Source organism: Cnephaeus nilssonii (genome assembly GCF_951640355.1).
Source record: "Cnephaeus nilssonii genome assembly, chromosome: 8".
Classification (NCBI taxonomy): Eukaryota; Metazoa; Chordata; class Mammalia; order Chiroptera; family Vespertilionidae; genus Cnephaeus; species Cnephaeus nilssonii.
Genome location: NC_137079.1, coordinates 29,072,592 through 29,089,515, shown reverse-complemented (window position 1 = coordinate 29,089,515; position 16,924 = coordinate 29,072,592). Strand labels below are relative to the sequence as shown.

The 16,924-nt window shown below is 42.9% G+C and overlaps 1 protein-coding gene across 1 annotated transcript in view; it reads left to right on the top strand.

Annotated features, from left to right (window-relative positions):
- CUL4A (cullin 4A) overlaps window positions 1–16,924 on the top strand; it is a 65,674-nt gene that overhangs the window by 8,813 nt on the left and 39,937 nt on the right. Inside the window, exons 3-5 of the mRNA XM_079779566.1 lie at window positions 8,141–8,245; window positions 15,328–15,396; window positions 16,664–16,737. Coding sequence (XP_079635692.1) covers window positions 8,141–8,245; window positions 15,328–15,396; window positions 16,664–16,737 — 248 coding nt within the window. The remainder of the gene's footprint in view (window positions 1–8,140; window positions 8,246–15,327; window positions 15,397–16,663; window positions 16,738–16,924) is intronic.

Here is a 16,924-nt window from a genome sequence, read left to right as displayed (position 1 = left end):
TTGATAAGTTAATGAAGGATAATGAAGTAGAGTTAGGTATTCAATGTATTAATAGGATTGCTAAAATTGATTAGAAAAAATGAAAAGGCCCAGCCTAGAAAATGGTTGACAAATAGACACTTTATTTGATGGACAGTTTGAGAAAGTAACAGGTTGAAAAATCAATCCAATACATAAGTAAAATCATTGAATCTGGAGGATGCCAGGAAAACAGAGCAGAAAACATTCGGACTCAATATATAAGGCCTAATAGAAAGGAATTCATAATTCAACAACTTTGACCACTGAAAAAAATTAGTCATTTGTATTAGGTAATTTACTTTTAACATTTGGAACTGAGAATCTACTGTGCAGTCAGTGTTGGTAAATACAGCCAATAGACTGTCCCTGGTTTTCCTCAAAGCACTCATTCTATGAAACTTCCCTCTCAAAATTTATCCCCTCGCTCAGATTTTAGTCCTAGTTTAGTTTTTACATTGTTAACTCATTTCTTAGAGGTAGGAAGCTGGAGGGGTAGAGCCCTTTAACACCTTCTCTTTGTGTGGCAAGCTGGTAACTTAATAGGCCTGCTTTTGAGTAGGGTCCACAACCTTTTATTGCTTAACAAGGAACCATTGCTATGGAGGAAATTGTTCAATTCTGAACTACTCACATCACTAAGAACACTGTGCTGGCCTCTTAACTGTGAAATGAAGAGTGCGAGTTTTGCCTTGTGCCCCAGCCAATATATCTTTCGTGATGATAAACGACCAGGGGTGTGGTTTTCCCAGGGGCAAGTGTTGTTTTTAATTTTTCCCCTGGCTCTACATAAATAACTCATAGTACTTATCTGCTTTTTCTCTTTATGATTTCTCACTCCTTACCTGTGATATGTTTCATTCCTTTTTCTCTCTTGTCTCAACTTGATAGCCCTAAAAATCTTGACATAAAACAATCTTCCAGAATTGGTACACCCTAATTTCATAGTTCTTTTTACCCCAAAGCTCACTTTAATTTCCTGTTTTGGTATTCCACACTTGAGGGGAATTTTGTTTTAGCAGTAATGAGTGCACTTGGGAGTTAGGGTTTGACACTACAAATACATAAGCAGTTGATATTGATGTGCTTGTCTGTTTTGCTGTAATACACTGGTCTGTCCTAATACAATCAACCATCTGAAGAACTCGGGTGCAGTGGCATGACAGACCTGATTAGAGAGCAGCTGTGATGTGAAAATTCAGACAAGCACTGTTTTCCCACTTGGCTAAGTGGATACAAGAAAAACATCTTTATCCTAATACAAGTAGAACCCAAGTGCTACTGCTTCCCTACCTCCGGTTATTGGATTAAATTCATTTTCTCTGCGATGGCTCTTAAAAATGAGAACAGCAACAGCACCCAAATATGAAGCACACAATACAGGTCAGATTCAGTACTCTATACACCTAGAGAAAGCATCTAAACCTCAGAACATGACTAAATCTCCAAAACTTGTTTTGGGAAGGGGGGATTCCTAGGTTGTGCTGCTCCTTGTAACTACAGAAAAGTTTGCCACAATCCCTGCCAGTGTGGGTAGAGAGCAGGGCTGCCCTCTGTCCTCTAAGGTAATGAGGTGCCTGTAACATGAAGACACTAGCGGTGACTCAGCAAAAGACATGGAGAAATGACGGCACCCACAGCAAACCTGGGTCACCTCAGGGTTCGGCTAGTTGTTTTACGAGGTCTCCAGATTCTCAATTTTAAAACAAAATAAATCTCAGGTGCTTCATGTTAAATAGTATGTGCCAAGAAAGAGTTGGTTTTAAAATTCAACAATGACAACGTGTCACAATTGGGAAAAGATTGTTTAGAGGACATTGACTCCTGATACAGGAATTAGAGCATTCAGAAAATGGATCTAATAAGATGTTCTGTGAAGAACATGTACCACTAAGTTTATCCTAATTTTTACAAAGCAAATAGATTTTCATTGTGTATAATAGTTAAAAACCTATTTTGTAGTAATTATGATTGTGGAATTCTCTAATGATTAACTACTGTAGCAACAGCCTTTGTCATGAGGTTATCCTGAGTTTTTTGTTTGTTTTTTAGTGTTATATCTTGTTATTGAGAGTCAAATCCAAATAAGAGAGAAATTAATTAATATAGAAGTAGTATATCTCTTAAACCTATCATTTTTATTTCATAAGTAAAAAGTGTAATGAGATTTATAAAATTATGAAAGGCTTCATTAGAGCTAAGTTAATATACTTGGAAAAAGACTTAGAATATAGTATAAACTTTTAACCAAAATTCACAATATTTATGTAAGATTCAAATAAGAATGTAATTGCAAGCAGGTAGAAAATTATGTGTAGATAATTTACATGACTTTTCCCAGAGTATAGAATACTGAATCTGACCTTAACTAGATGCTAAGATATTCTTGTTCTAATACTCTTTCTTTTAGCTCATACATCCTGTTCAAATGTATACCTTCCCCCTACCCCTCCCACATACATTACATCTTCTTGTAGTGATTAAAGATAACATAGTTGTTTTCCTTGTCCTTTTTTTAAAACATTTAATTCTGGAACATAAAGTTCTTTTTAATTGAAGTATAGTTGACATACAATATTATTTTGATTTTGGGTATACAACATAGTGATTTGATATTTATATACCTTACAAAGTGATCACCTCAATAAGTCTCATAGTCATGTGTCACTATACAAAGTTATTGTGACACTAGAGGCCCGGTGCACGAAATTCGTGCACGGCGGGGGGAGGGGGTCCCCTCAGCCCAGCCTGCACCCTCTCCAATCTGGGATCCCTCGAGGGATGTCCGACTGCCCGTTTAGGCCCGACCCCACTAAACGGGCAGTTGGACATCTCTCTCACAATCCAGGACTGCTGGCTCCCAACTGCTCGCCTGCCTGATTGCCCCTAACCGCTTCTGCCTGCCAGCCTGATCACCACCTAACCACTCCCCTGCCAGCCTGATCGACGCCTGACTGCTCTCCTGCTGGCCTGATTGCCCCTAACTGCCCTCCCCTGCTGGCCTGATCACCCCTAACTGTCCTCCCCAGCAGGCCTGGTTGCCCCCAACTGCCCTCCCCTTCAGGCCCGGTAACCCCTAACTGCTCTCCCTTGCCTGTCTGGTTGCCCCTAACTGCCCTCCCCTGCTGGCCCTGGTCCCTCCCAACTGCCCTTCCCTACAGGCCTGGTCACCCCTAACTGCCCTCCCTTGCCAGCCTGGTTGCCCCTAACTGCCCTCCCCTGCCGGCCTGGTCACCCCTAACTACCCTCCGTTGCCAATCTGGTAACCGTTAACTGCCCTCCCCTGCCGGCTCAATTACCCCTAATTGCCCTCCCCTGCAGGCCTGGTTCCCCCCAACTGCCTTCCCCTGCAGGCCTGATTGCCCCCAACTGCCCTCCCTTGCAGGCCTGGTCACCCCTAACTGCCTTCCCTTGCTGGCTTGGTTGCCCCCAACTGCCCTCCCCTGCAGGCCTGGTCCCTCCTATCTGCCCTCCCCTGCAGGCCTGATCGCCCCCAACTGCCCTCCCTTGCAGGCCTGGTCCCTCCCAACTGCCCTCCCCTGCTGGCCATCTTGTGGTGGCCATCTTGTGTCCACATGGGGGTGGCAATCTTGTGTGTTGGAGCGATGGTCAATTTGCATATTGCCTTTTAATTATATAAGACTAGAGGCCTAGTGCACGAAATTCGTGCATGGGGGTTGGGGGCCCTCAGCCCGGCCTGCACCCTCTCCAATCTGGGACCCCTCGGACATCCCTCTTGCAATCTGGGACCGCTGGCTCCTAACTGCTCACCTGCCTGCCTGATCGTCCCTAACCATCTCTGCTTGCTGGCCTGATGCCCCTAACTGCTCCCCTGCCTGCCAGATCGCCCCTAACCGCCTTTGCCTCCTGGCCTGATCGCCCCTAACCGCCTCTGCCTTGGCCCCGCAACTGTGGCTTTGTCCAGAAGGATGTCCAGAAGATGTCTGGTCTAATAAGCATATTACCCTTTTATTAGTATAGATTATTGACTGTATTCCCTATGCTGTGCTTTACATCCTGTGACTTATACGTTTGTACCTCTTAATCCCCTTTACCTTTTTGCCCATTCCCCACCACCCACAGGAGCTATCAGTTTGTTCTCTGTATCTATGAGCCTATTTTGTTTCTTCATTTGTTTATTCTCTTTAGATTCCATATATAAGTGAAATGATACAATATTTGTCTTTCTCTGACGTATTTCACCTAGCATAATACCCTCTAGATCTAGCCATGTTGTCACAAATGGCAAGATTTCATTCTTTTTCCAAGGTTTAATAATGTTCCTTTGTGTGTGTGTGTGTGTGTGTGTGTGTGTGTGTGTGTGTGTCTCATTTCCATTGATTTTTAAAGAGGGAGTGAGGGGAGAAAGAGAAGCATTGATATAGGAGAGACATCGATTGGTAGCCTCCTGCACGTGCCCCAGCAGGGGCTTGGGATTGAACCTGCAACCCAGGTAGGTGCCCTTGACCAGGAAGCGAGCCCATGACTTTTGGTGCTCGGTCCAGTGCTCTAATCACTGACCCACACTGGCCAGGGTTCTCACTTCCTCTTCATCCCTTTATCAGTGGAACTAGGTTGCTTGCACATCATAGCTATTATAAATAATGCTGCAATGAACATAGGGGTGCACATATTTTTTTGAGTTAGTGTTTTATTTTCTTCACATAAGCACCTAGAAGTGAAATTTCTGAGTCCTTCTTTGTCTTTGTTGTAGCCCTTGTTGTAAAATCTATTCCAGGCAGGGAAATTCATGGACAAATTTAGGCTAGCTTGCTGCAAAGTGCTTCTGTAGCATTGCTTTACTAGTGGTAATATGCCCTAAACCAGCTTTAACCACGGGAGGATTATCCTAGGTTTTTTTAAGTGAAAATATAAAGACATGACTACAAGTGATAGAATTGAAGACTTTGAGAAAAGATATGAAAGATATAAAAACAAAATGTAAATAGAAATCCCTTATTTCTGTAGTAAGATAAAATGGAGGGGAAAAGTTGTGTTTTTGTTGTTATTATGCTTATAAACTTTCTAGAATTTATAATTTTTAAAGTATTGTCATCATTCCACACTTTTTAAAAAGATTTTTGATTGATTTTTAGGGAGAGGGGTTAAGAGAGAGAGAACCATTCATGTGAGAACTGAACATTTATTAGCTGCCTCCTGCACAACCCCTAGTGGGGATCAAGCCCACAACCAGGCATGTGTCCTGACTGGAATCAAACTGGCAACCTTTCAGTGCACAGGTCAGCACCCAACCAACTGAGCCACACCTCACAGGGCCCACATTCTCTTTTGACTCTTGTAAATATGCATGTGTTTTATATAGTAATAATTTACTGTATTTCCTTAATTTAGGTTAATATGTAGCAGTTTTGATGTTAAGTATTGTGATTATTAATACTATAAGTATTGCTATAATGAATATCTTTAAAATTTTAAATTACCTTTTTTCCCTTGGCAATTAAATTCAGATTCTAAAGTGTTTCTAGTCTATATCCCCCCCTATATTTTTTATTATTTTTTGCAAGATTTAAATATTTTTATTGCTGAGTAATATTTTTTTAATAAATCTTTATTGTTCAGATTATTATAGATGTTCCTCTTTTTTCCCCCCATCACTCCCCTCCACCCAGTTCCCACCCCACCCCATACCCTTACTGCCCCCCCACTGTTCTCGTCCATAGGTGTAAGATTTTTGTCCAAACTCTTCCCACACCCCCCACACTCCCTTTCCCCCTGAGAATTGTCAGTCCACTCCCTTTCTATGCCCCTGATTCTATTATATTCACCAGTTTATTCTGTTCATCAGATTTTTTTATTCACTTGATTTTTAGATTCACTTGTTGATTACTATGTATTTGTTGTCACTTTGTTGTTCATAATTTTTATCTTTACCTTTTTCTTCTTCTTCCTCTTAAAGAATACCCTTCAGCATTTCATATAATACTGGTTTGGTGGTGATGAACTCCTTTAGCTTTTTCTTATCTGTGAAGCTCTTTATCTGACCTTCAATTCTAAATGATAGCTTTGCTGGGTAGAGTAATCTTGGTTGTAGGTTCTTGCTATTCATCATTTTGAATATTTCTTGCCACTCCCTTCTGGCCTGCATAGTTTCTGTTGAGAAATCAGCTGACAGTCATATGGGTACTCCCTTGTAGGTAACTAACTGTTTTTCTCTTGCTGCTTTTAAGATTCTCTCTTTGTCTTTTGCCCTTGGCATTTTAATTATGATGTGTCCTGGTGTGGTCCTCTTTGGATTCCTCTTGTTTGGGGTTCTCTGCACTTCTTGGACTTGTAAGTCTATTTCTTTCACCAGGTAGGGGAAGTTTTCTGTCATTATTTCTTCAAATAGATTTTCATTATCTTGCACTCTCTCTTCTTCTCGCACCCCCATAATTCGGATGTTGGTATGCTTGAAGTTGTCCCAGAGGCTCCTTACACTATCTTCATATTTTTGTATTCTTTTTTCTTCTTGCTCTTCTGGTTGGGTGTTTTTTGCTTCCTCGTATTTCAAATCTTTGACTTGATTCTTGGGATCCTCTAGTCCAGTGGTCAGCAAACTGCGGCTCGCAAACAACATGCGGCTCTTTGGCCCCGTGAGTGTTCTAACGCCAATTCTTCAAAGTAGACTCTCCCAGGCCGAAAACCGACTTCTGCACATGGGCCACAAAGTTTCAATCGCACTGTATGTGCGCGCCTGCACATGGTATTTTGTGGAAGAGCCACACTCGAGGGGCCAAAGAGCCACATGTGGCTCGCAAGCCGTGGTTTGCCAACCACTGCTCTAGTCTGCTGTTGAATCTCTGTATATTATTCTTTATTTCAGTCAGTGTATGCTTAATTTCTGACTGGTCCTTTTCCATTTCTTTGGTATTCTCACTAAGATCCTTGAAGATCTCACTAAGTTCCTCAGAGGTTTCTAGAAGATTCTTGAGTAACCTTATAACTGTGGTTTTGAACTCTATATCCAGTAGTTTGCTTTCCTCCATTTCTTTCATTTGTGACATGTTTCTTTGTCTCCACATTTTGGCTGCTTCCCTGTATTGATAGACTGGCCCTGTGTGGTAGGTGACCTATAGGGCCCACTGACAGTGCAGAGCGATTGGAACCAGCAACAGCAGCAGGTGCGAGCGGCGGCTGCTGCCCTGATTGCCCCTTAGGAGCAGGGGGAGGTGGAGAAGCCCTCAGGGGCAATCAGGGCCGTCAGCGGGTGCGAGCGGGGCTGGCACCGGCAGCAGGTGCAAGCGCCCGGTGGGACTGCGGCATGTGGGAGCAAAGAATTTTGAGTAACCCCCAGAGGCTTGCCCTGATGACAGTGACCGGCGCCCCGCCTTGGTCTGGCACCCCCGCTCTCCTGCTCCACCACTATCCCGCCGCGGCTGATGCCCACCATGTTCTGCGCTCTACTGCCTGCTGCCCACACCTACCATGTTCCACACATGACCCCTAGTGGTCAGCGCACATCATAGCAATCGGTTGTTCCACCGTTTGGTCTATTTGCATATTAGCCTTTTATTATATAGGATCATTGCACTAGTAAAGGTGAAAGGATTGTTGTTCTCCCACCTGTTTGGAAGGTGCTCACTGAGAGTCTGGAACAGTGATTTCATACTCTAATTTCATATTATCATCACAGTAAACTCACACACATTCCTGTGGCTCCAGCCTCAGACTAATGAATTAAAACATCTAGAAACAGGACTGTACGGATCAAACTTGTTTTGAAGACCCTGGATGACTGGTGTCAAGCAGGTTTAGAGACTATTGCAGTAGGGAAAAAAATGGAGTATTATGAGATGCTCAAATAGGGATCCTAGATATCATGGGGCTGTAATAGGCTTGCTGTTGAATCTGTGTTTAATATTAACTATTGGGTAATATCTTTTTTACCAAACTTGTACTGGGTTCAAGTCTTCCAGCAGTAATTGCCCTAAAACATAATAGTTTATTTGTAGATTAAATAAGTATGGGGAAGGGGGCTTCATGTAAATGATTACAGCTACATATAATTATGTAAGTGCTTCTGTTATGATTATAGCTATATATACACATAAGGTTGTTGTTTTTAAAAAAGAACTCATTTGTTATTCATAGTGAGTAATTCATTTATTCCTTTTGTTTTTAGGCTGTTGAAAACCTCTGTTCTCATAAAGTTTCCCCAACGCTTTACAAGCAGCTCCGCCAGGTCTGTGAAGATCATGTCCAAGCACAAATTCTTCAGTTTAGAGAATATCCTTTTGTTGTATCATGAAGTTTCTATTCGTTACCTAAATATTTTGAAACTGTACATTTATTAATAGGATAAAGAACTAATGGGTATCCTTAATATTTTTTAAATGGCTTTTTAAATTCCATTTTATTTATAGAACAGAAACCTTAAGTTTGCTTCATATGACCCAATATAATAGGTTTTCTTTAAGTAGAATTTATATCATTTTGCTAATCTGAATCAAAGCAAAACAGTGTCCTTTCATAGGGTCTGGTTAAGTATTTAGGAAAAGTTCTGAAAAACATCTTAAAGTTTGAGTTCTGTTATCCTTTATTCTTATAAAAACCCATCTGTGTTAGTTTTCGATGATATGTAACAAATTACCACAAATGTGGCTATGTAAACCAACACCCATTTGCCAGCTCATAGAGTGTACTCAAGAGTAGTGGCTTAGCTCAGTGGGTTTTCTGCTCAGGGTCTCAAGCTGAAATCAAGGTGTCCGCTGGGCCGGTGGTCAGCTCCTCTTCCAGACTCATTCAGGTGTTGGCAGAATTCACTCAGTTACAGAACTGAGCTCCCTCTCAGTGCCCGAGGCCACCCTTGGTTTCTTGTCACGAGGTCACCTCTCTGAGACAACATGGTTATTTGCTGCTTCCGGGTGATCAGGAAAATCTGCCTCTCTGGTCAGGTAAGATAGAGTCTTATCCTATCTAATAAAGAGGGAATATGCTAATTGACCATCACTCAGTCACAGTGATGGCTGAGATGGCTGCCCCCACAGCTGAAGCCAAGTTCCCATAAGGAGCCTTAATGAGCAATCAGCAGGGACCTGAGGCTACACCCTCCCCCGCCCCCATAGGGCTTGACAGGGGACCTCAGGCCGCATCCCCCACCCAGCAGGGCTTGACAGGGGACCTCAGGCCGCGCCCCCCACCCGGCAGGGCTTGACAGGGGACCTCAGGCCATGACTCCCGCCCCGGCACCAGGCCAGGGGACCTGAGGCCATGCCCCCCGCCCAGCAAGGCTTGATGCTTGATGAGGGACTTCAAGGTGCGCTTCCCATCCTGATGCTGGGCTAGGGGACCTCAGGCTGCTCCCCCCGCCCGAGCACCAGGCCGGGGGACCTCAGGCTGCGCCCCCTACCCTGGCACCAGGCCGGGGAACCTCAGGTGCACCCCCTGCCCCAGCACCGGTCCAGGGGACCTGAGGCTGTGCCCCCCTGCCTAGGGGGCTTGACAGGGGACCTCAGGCCATGTCCCCCACCTGGCGGGGCTTGATGGGGGACCTCAAGGCATGCCCCCTGCCCCGGTTTGGGCTGGGGGACCTCAGGCCATGCCACCTGTCCTGGTGCTGGGCCAGGGTACCTGAGACTACGTCCCCTGCCCGGCGGGGCTTGACAGGGGTGGGACTGGCCAGGTCTGGATCTAGCCCAATGGGGGCGGGGGCCGGCCGGGTCTAGGTCTCACGTGATTTTGAGGCGCATGTGGGTGGGCGGGGACTTGACTTTGGGTGCCGTGGTGTGTCCCAGACTCTGACAGGAGGAAGGTTTTCATATACATTTTACTAATTTTCTTTCATCTCTGACACTTCTATTATAGAGAAAGGGCAAATAGCAATATTAAATTATTTCCTCTAATTAATCCCCTTTTAATGTGCACGAATTTCGTGCACCAGGCCACTAGTATGATATAACCCATTGTATTCACAGCCCCACTCACAATCAAGGGGAGGAAGTCATAGGTAGGGGCAGTGTAGAATTTTGCCACTAATTTTTCCATCTGTGCTATATGACAGCCAGGGAAACTCTGAGCTCCTTAGCATGTTGTAGATAATCCCTTACCATCTGGCTTCCATCTAGTTCCCCAGCTCCCTTCCATCACTATATTCACCCACATATCTCAGAAAGTGGACTTATAATTGAAGACAGTCTACTTGTGACTGCACTTTTCTTGGCCTCTGTTTTCTTCATTTGTGAAATTAGATAATTGGAGTGTACTTGTTTCTAGGTGTTTTCCTAGCTGAAAGAATTTTTTTCTCTTCCATTGACAAACTGAAGCATTTAGAGCTCATTGAAATCTCCCTTGGCAGTTTGCAGCAGTTCTGTTGTCTGGCATTGGGGCTCTTTATTAATCATGATGATGAAGTCCAGGTCCACAGTGAGATGTCTCAGTTTAGGATAATATTTGTAGTTCTCCCTTATAAATGGGTCAGTGATGTCAATTCTTGTTCTAGTGTATTGACATCTGTAACTACAACTCTACCATATTATCTGGCAAATTTATGTCTTAATAGTGACCACACTTTAGGCCTTTTGGAATCTGGCCAGTGTGTACCACGTCTCAGAGGGACCCGCTGAAGATGCACTCAACGCCTTGGTACCACAGTCCTGGAATCCCGGGGACTGGGTCCAGGAACCCATGTTCAGGATGTTGCCATCTGAAAATTAACCTGACTCCCAGGCTTGCTGGAAGTCATCAGCATATTCCCAAGCCTTCTCTCTAAGACAGGAACTCGCAAGAGTGAGCTGATGTAACTTTGTCCTAATCCAGTTGTCCCAGCTTACTTGAAGACTGCTTTTTGATTACCTGATCAAATTATCCTCCTGCCAGTTAATCCTATCTTATGGGTAACATGAATGTGTTCATTAACTCACTCATTCAACAAGTACTTCCTGTCTACTAGAAATTAGAGAAATGATTGCCATATCTAATTTCTACCCTCCAAGAAGTAACAACACTGTGATAGGTGCAAGGGAATAACCATATTTCCTTGATGCTGTACAAAGCCATGATTATAAAAATTACCATTTCATAAAAGAAGAAAGAAAAAAGAAACACTCTACAGATGAAATGTGTGCCTTATTAGTGTGAGGCATCAGAATTCAAAATGTTAAATGGTTGTTAGTCAAGGACAGGAACTGCAATACATGAAGCATTTGGGGCAAAGCTTCCCAGAAGAAGTAACACTTGAATTGTATCTTAAAGGATGAGTAGGTTCTAGCCAGCTAGAGAGTGAAGAGGCATCGGAAGGCAGAGTATGAAAGGTGTTAATGAAAACCTGGAGGAGTGTGGTGTGACTATAACCTGGAAGAATTGGTGAAGTTTGAGGCTGTAATGCTAAGTTGCAACTTGATTTGAATCTTTGTGTACACCATTAAGGATTAAATCTATGAGCATCTGAGAGTCCTTACAGGTTACTAAAGCAAGAACCCAATGTATTTAGATTGTGTTTTAGGCAAGTCATTTGACAGAATGATGAGGTCGATTAACAGACAGATCAGAGATAGTACACTTTTATTAAGTATTTACTACATAATGTTAGGTAATGTTAGGTCCTGGGAAAAGTAAACATGAATGAAATGTGATTTTTGGCCCTTCAGAGCTTACACTCCAATGGGATTGACAGAATCATAAAGATACTCATTTACAAAGCATTTTAGTGAGGGTTTTAAAAGCTACTAGGATGTAAAGAAAGAACAGCCAGCCTGCTTGTGCAGGCAAGAGTGTGGCGTGTTAAACAGATCAGGTACACAGGATGCCTGTGGAATTAAGTCATCTGCTGTTATTCTCTTGGGTTACCATATCCATTCCTTTGTTAATATGTTTGATTAATTCTGCACTTATCTGACCCTTTCAAAGTAAGTTACCTGCTGTGGGTGATATGCCTTTCCCCAAAATAGAGGAGACTCCCTACACATGCACACCTCAGACACAAGCAGCCTAGGCTGAAGCAAGCATCACACAATATAGAAAGAAGTGTATGCTGTGTACCTACACTTGATTCATGAGGAGTTCTAAAATAGCAAACTAGCCCTAGCTGGTTTGGCTCAGTGAATAGAGCATCGGCCTATGGATTGAAGGGTCCCAGATTCGATTCCAGACAGGAGCACATACCCGGGTTGCGGGCTTAATCCCCAGTAGGGGTGTGCAGGAGGCGGCCAATCAATCATTCTCTCTCATCATTGATGTTTCTCTCTCCCTTCCTCTCTGAAATCAATAAAAATACATTAATAAGTAAAATAAAATAGCAAACTATCCTCAGAATATAAATCTGTAAATAACTATAGACAGAAGTCACTTTTTCCTCCCCCTGATTCAATTTTACTGCTGTGCAGATTTTCTTAGTCACAGAAATGCTAATGAGCTTGCGGCATCGGTTATCAGTCACACAAAAGCAGTGTAGTCCTCAGAACAGAAGGATGCATAAGGAAATGAAGTCTTTGCTGTTAGGCAAATCATGAAGCTGAACCATTGCCTCTAAACCTATCTATAATCTGTGCTGATGACAGTAGGCTTTGAACTTCTTTATAAAGACCTTCAGCTTCCAGACCGGTGTGTAGTTCCATGCATGGAGCATTTGCGGGCAGTAGACTAAGCTTTGAACATTTGCACAGCACTCCAAGTTACAGGTACCTTCAAGCCAGAAGGCCCAAGACCACATGGCAGGTGAGTGGCCCTGGATTAGTGCTAGGATTCAGAGGTGAACATGACATAGTTCCTGCTGCCATGGTCTTTGTAGACTAATGAGGGAGGCAGTAATTAAATATTGTAGAATGTGAACTTGGATAATTATTATGAAAGATAACGTTATTCTTAGCGATTATGACAAGGGGACCTAATTTAGGTGAGGGGTGTCGGGTGGTAAGTAACCACTACTGGTCTGTGATGCGGGATCATTGTTATCTCCTGCTTTGTCCCCTGCTGCAAGGACAACTCAGGTGTCACTCTCTTTGCTGGGATTAGAAAAGCAGGATACCTGGCTTACAAAATGTGGGCAAAAATAGGACCTGTCACTTCTCTTCTCCAGTGTAACTACTATCTTTGTTGTTTAGATCACTGTAATCGCAGATACGTATAGTGTTTTCCTTGGTATATTATGAGCATTTTGCCACTGGATTTTTTTTGTTTGTTATTTGAAGACTTGCCTAACTCACCCATAGTTGACTGTATTGATTCTTCAACTAGGATTGGCTCTTCTCTGAAAACATAAAAAGGATGGCTGTTAGAGAACCTGTCTGAAGAATAAACTGTTGACCAACTGTCAGCAGTAATCCTGAGAGTAATCATGTACAGCTTTTGGCTACTGTTACAGCTTCGGGTCTGGAATTGGTTTTGATATTTAGAAGAGTAGAGCTCAATAGATGCCTCACTGTGTGGTATTAGCCTACCATTTCATACTTTTTCCACAGGAAATGGCAAAAGTTATTAAAGATGTATATTGATTTTACCCAGCCCTTTAAAGAAAAGTATCTTTTGTTTAAGGAAACCCCTCACATTGGACTTTTCTATCCTAACGAAACCCTGCACCAGGTGGAACTGTGCCTTGCTTAGTTGCAGCACCTGAGCCAACCAGTGGTGTCAGATTGGCTGGTGTGGGTTTATCCCTGTGCAGCCTTGCAGACTGTGTGACTGACAGCCTATGGAGACCTGCCAGGGTGTCAACCACAGGGCAAGTGCCTCCTGTCCAGCACTGAGTGCCAGAGCTGCTGTGTCGCTGCCATGGTGGCACCTGTCTAAATGTGCTTGTGACTGATTCTTTGTGGTTTTTTGTGGGGGGGTTTTCAGGCTGTTTATTTTGAGCAATTTTAACAGAGTTCTTCCAGAATGACTTGTTAACCATTGAAATATTAGGTCTTTGCTATGACTGACTATTTTTAATGTATTGGCAAAGCCTCAAGAGAAATTAAGATGTTTGGCTAGGACCACTGTGGTTGTGGTCAGCTACCCTTACTGGTGTGACAAGGATTCAGATATACCCCTCAGTCCATCCACTGCTCTCCAGATCACCTGTCCCCTTCCTAAAGTCCTGGCTGGTGTCCTGTCCTCTGCTGGCTACCCCTCCCGCTGTCAGACATTCACCCGCTGAAGACTTCCAACGACTATCTGATTTGACATGTCACACCCTAGCTGGTGTGTTTTTTCTCCTCACTACATGCTAAGAATTGTATGTGTAACCTCACAATAACTCTCAGGAGTGTGTTCTCCACGTAGAGGCACTAAGGCCTAGGGAACTTCATCATTTGTCCATTGTCATAGAGCTGAGAAGTGGCAGAGCTGGACTGATGCCCAGGAAACCTGTGTCCTTCCACTTCAACAAGTTGTTTTTGTTCATCTGTATGAATATTAAATGAGCACAAGTATGAAAAGTGCTTTGTAGCCCTAACCAGTTTGGCTCAGTGGATAGAGCATCAGCCTGCGGACTCAAGGGTCCCAGGTTCGATTCTGGTCAAGGGCATGTACCTTGGTTGCGGGCACATACCCAGTAGGGAGTGTGCAGAAGGCAGCTGATTGATGTTTCTCTCTTATCGATGTTTCTAACTATCTCTCTCCCTTCATCTCTGTAAAAAATCAATAAAATAGATATATTTTTTAAAAGTACTTTGTAAACCATCAAGCAGTGTGCAGACATTTATGACTCTTGGTCTTTGCAAAAACCTGTGAAGGCTGTGCTCAAGGCACTTAGCCATGATTTGCTCTAGGGACCAGCATTCAGGTTTCCCCCCTCTATGAACAGCATTTTGAGTGTTTCTTTAAAAACATATTCCAAGAGTCAAGCTGAGAGTGTTCCTACTTTGGTGTGTGAATGTGACTTGTCAGTTTTCATTGAGACAAGAGGTTAAAGTTAAACCTCAGCAATTTCCCTGCGGCTGCCAATCCCTCAGTGCTATTAATGATAGACCTGCTTCCTCACCACTGGGACAGTGTCTCCAGGAGCTCAGGTACAAGATTAGGTCAGGTTCTGCCCTTTGTGGGGTAGGGCCTTTGGTTCCGTCACTCAGGCCCAGGAAGCCTCTGACCTGCTGGTTAGTTTCAGCTGGCAGGGCTCAGAGTAATATGGCAGCAAAGTGCTACCAGCAGGAAGGGAAACTGGAAAGGAGGGGCAGTGAAAAATGAAAAATGGGGAAGTAGAGTCAAGGATAATTACAGCTAAGTTATGAGATGTGGAAAGTAGAAAAACTGCGTTTATGGTTTTTGAACTTTTGCTCTTGTAGAATTCTAATTATTAACTGATATGTATGTAGTATTCTGTGGTGAAGAGAGCTGAAGTTAAAATTGCAATAAATTGCCCAAGATTTCTAAAGTTCTCCTTAGCAGGTCTGCACAGACTCACTAGATAGTGTTTTGTTTTTAAAGAAGATTAACACATGCTGGCAAGATCACTGCAGACAAATGGTAAGCATATTGACTTTTCTATTTATGCTAGTTTTATATATGGTGCACTCTCCCTGAAACTTCATCAGTACTGCTTTTTATGTCAGATCTCGCTTCCTCTTTGGTCTTTGTCTGCCGGTGGTTTAGTTAGAAAGAGATTTTAGTAGCTGGGAGTATGTGTCCTCTTTTAATCCAGCTATCTTTTTTGTTGTTGTTGTTTCTTTTTTTTTTTTTATCAAAGCACAGTCTCATCCATCTCCCCTCACCTACCTAAGGTAGGTGGGCCAGAATATGAGCTGAGATAGGAAAGTTCTGTTTAAGATTCTCTTTGGGGTCAAATGCTGCTCTCCAGCTCCAACATAGTTGGACAACAGAGGAGAGAAAATTGGAGAAGGTGAACTCTGCTCTTCCAGAACGGGGCTGGCTGCTAATTGGGCCTTCAACCTGACCTGACAGATGATAGCTCACAGTACTCATAATTCCTGAATCGGTTAAGTTTTTCCTTAATCCCAGCTTATGATCGATAAGCCTGAATTCCAGAACTTTACTATAACTAAACATCCAAAATCTTAGACTTTGTTAGATGTATTGATTCTGATTTGATTTTATGTATATGAGTTTTTAGTGTGACCAGCCTGTTTATTATGTGAGAGAAAAGATAGTATCAATAGCTTTCCTAAGTAGTTTGAATTCTTTTGTTTCCTAAATGAAGTAAGTAGGGGATAATGAATGTGTGTCTGTTCTGGGCCAGGCACCTGGTAGATGGTAGAAATAGATAAAAGTCTGTTGGAAAGGTTTTGCTTACGTGTGTAAACGAACCTCTACAATAGTCTGGTAAGTTCCGTGATAGGAGAATTACAGGGTTACAGCATGCATGCTAGCATGGCAAAGGGAGCAGCTGCGTCCTCCTCGCTCTGCTTGCAGAGTACAGTCCAATACATACACTGGCCAAGAGCCTCATTCTAATGTAACAAGAACTAATTGTTTAGAAAGCTTAGAGCATCTCCCCAGTATAATGAGATTTATCACATAAGTTAGGAAATAACCAAATTTCAAAGGTATCCTTTAGGCTAAATGCTTTAAATCCCTGCAATCAGATTTTCTGGATAAAGGAGATGAAAAACAAACATAGAGGGGAAAAATAAATCATAAGGGTCTTGGTGGAAAACATCTTTCATCAAGAAACAGTTATTAGATTTGAGGTACCTAGCACAGTGATAGTACAAATGGCCTAATCTTGAATATTTTGTTAGTAAGATACGTAAATAAGTTCTTTTCTAATTTCCAGATCATGATCAGAAGTATTTTCCTGTTTTTGGATCGCACTTATGTACTTCAGAATTCCATGCTTCCTTCCATTTGGTGAGTGTTCTAGTCAGTAGAGCTGTATCTGCTGCTGTGACTGAAACCACACGTTTGACTTGTCTTCTGCTGGTTAATTTGATGGCATATGTAGTCATCTGTCTGTGGTCCTTTATGTCAGCCCAAATCACTAGTGCACACGTCTGGGCCCAGGTAGATGTTAGCCTAGAGTGTCTCCATCACCAGT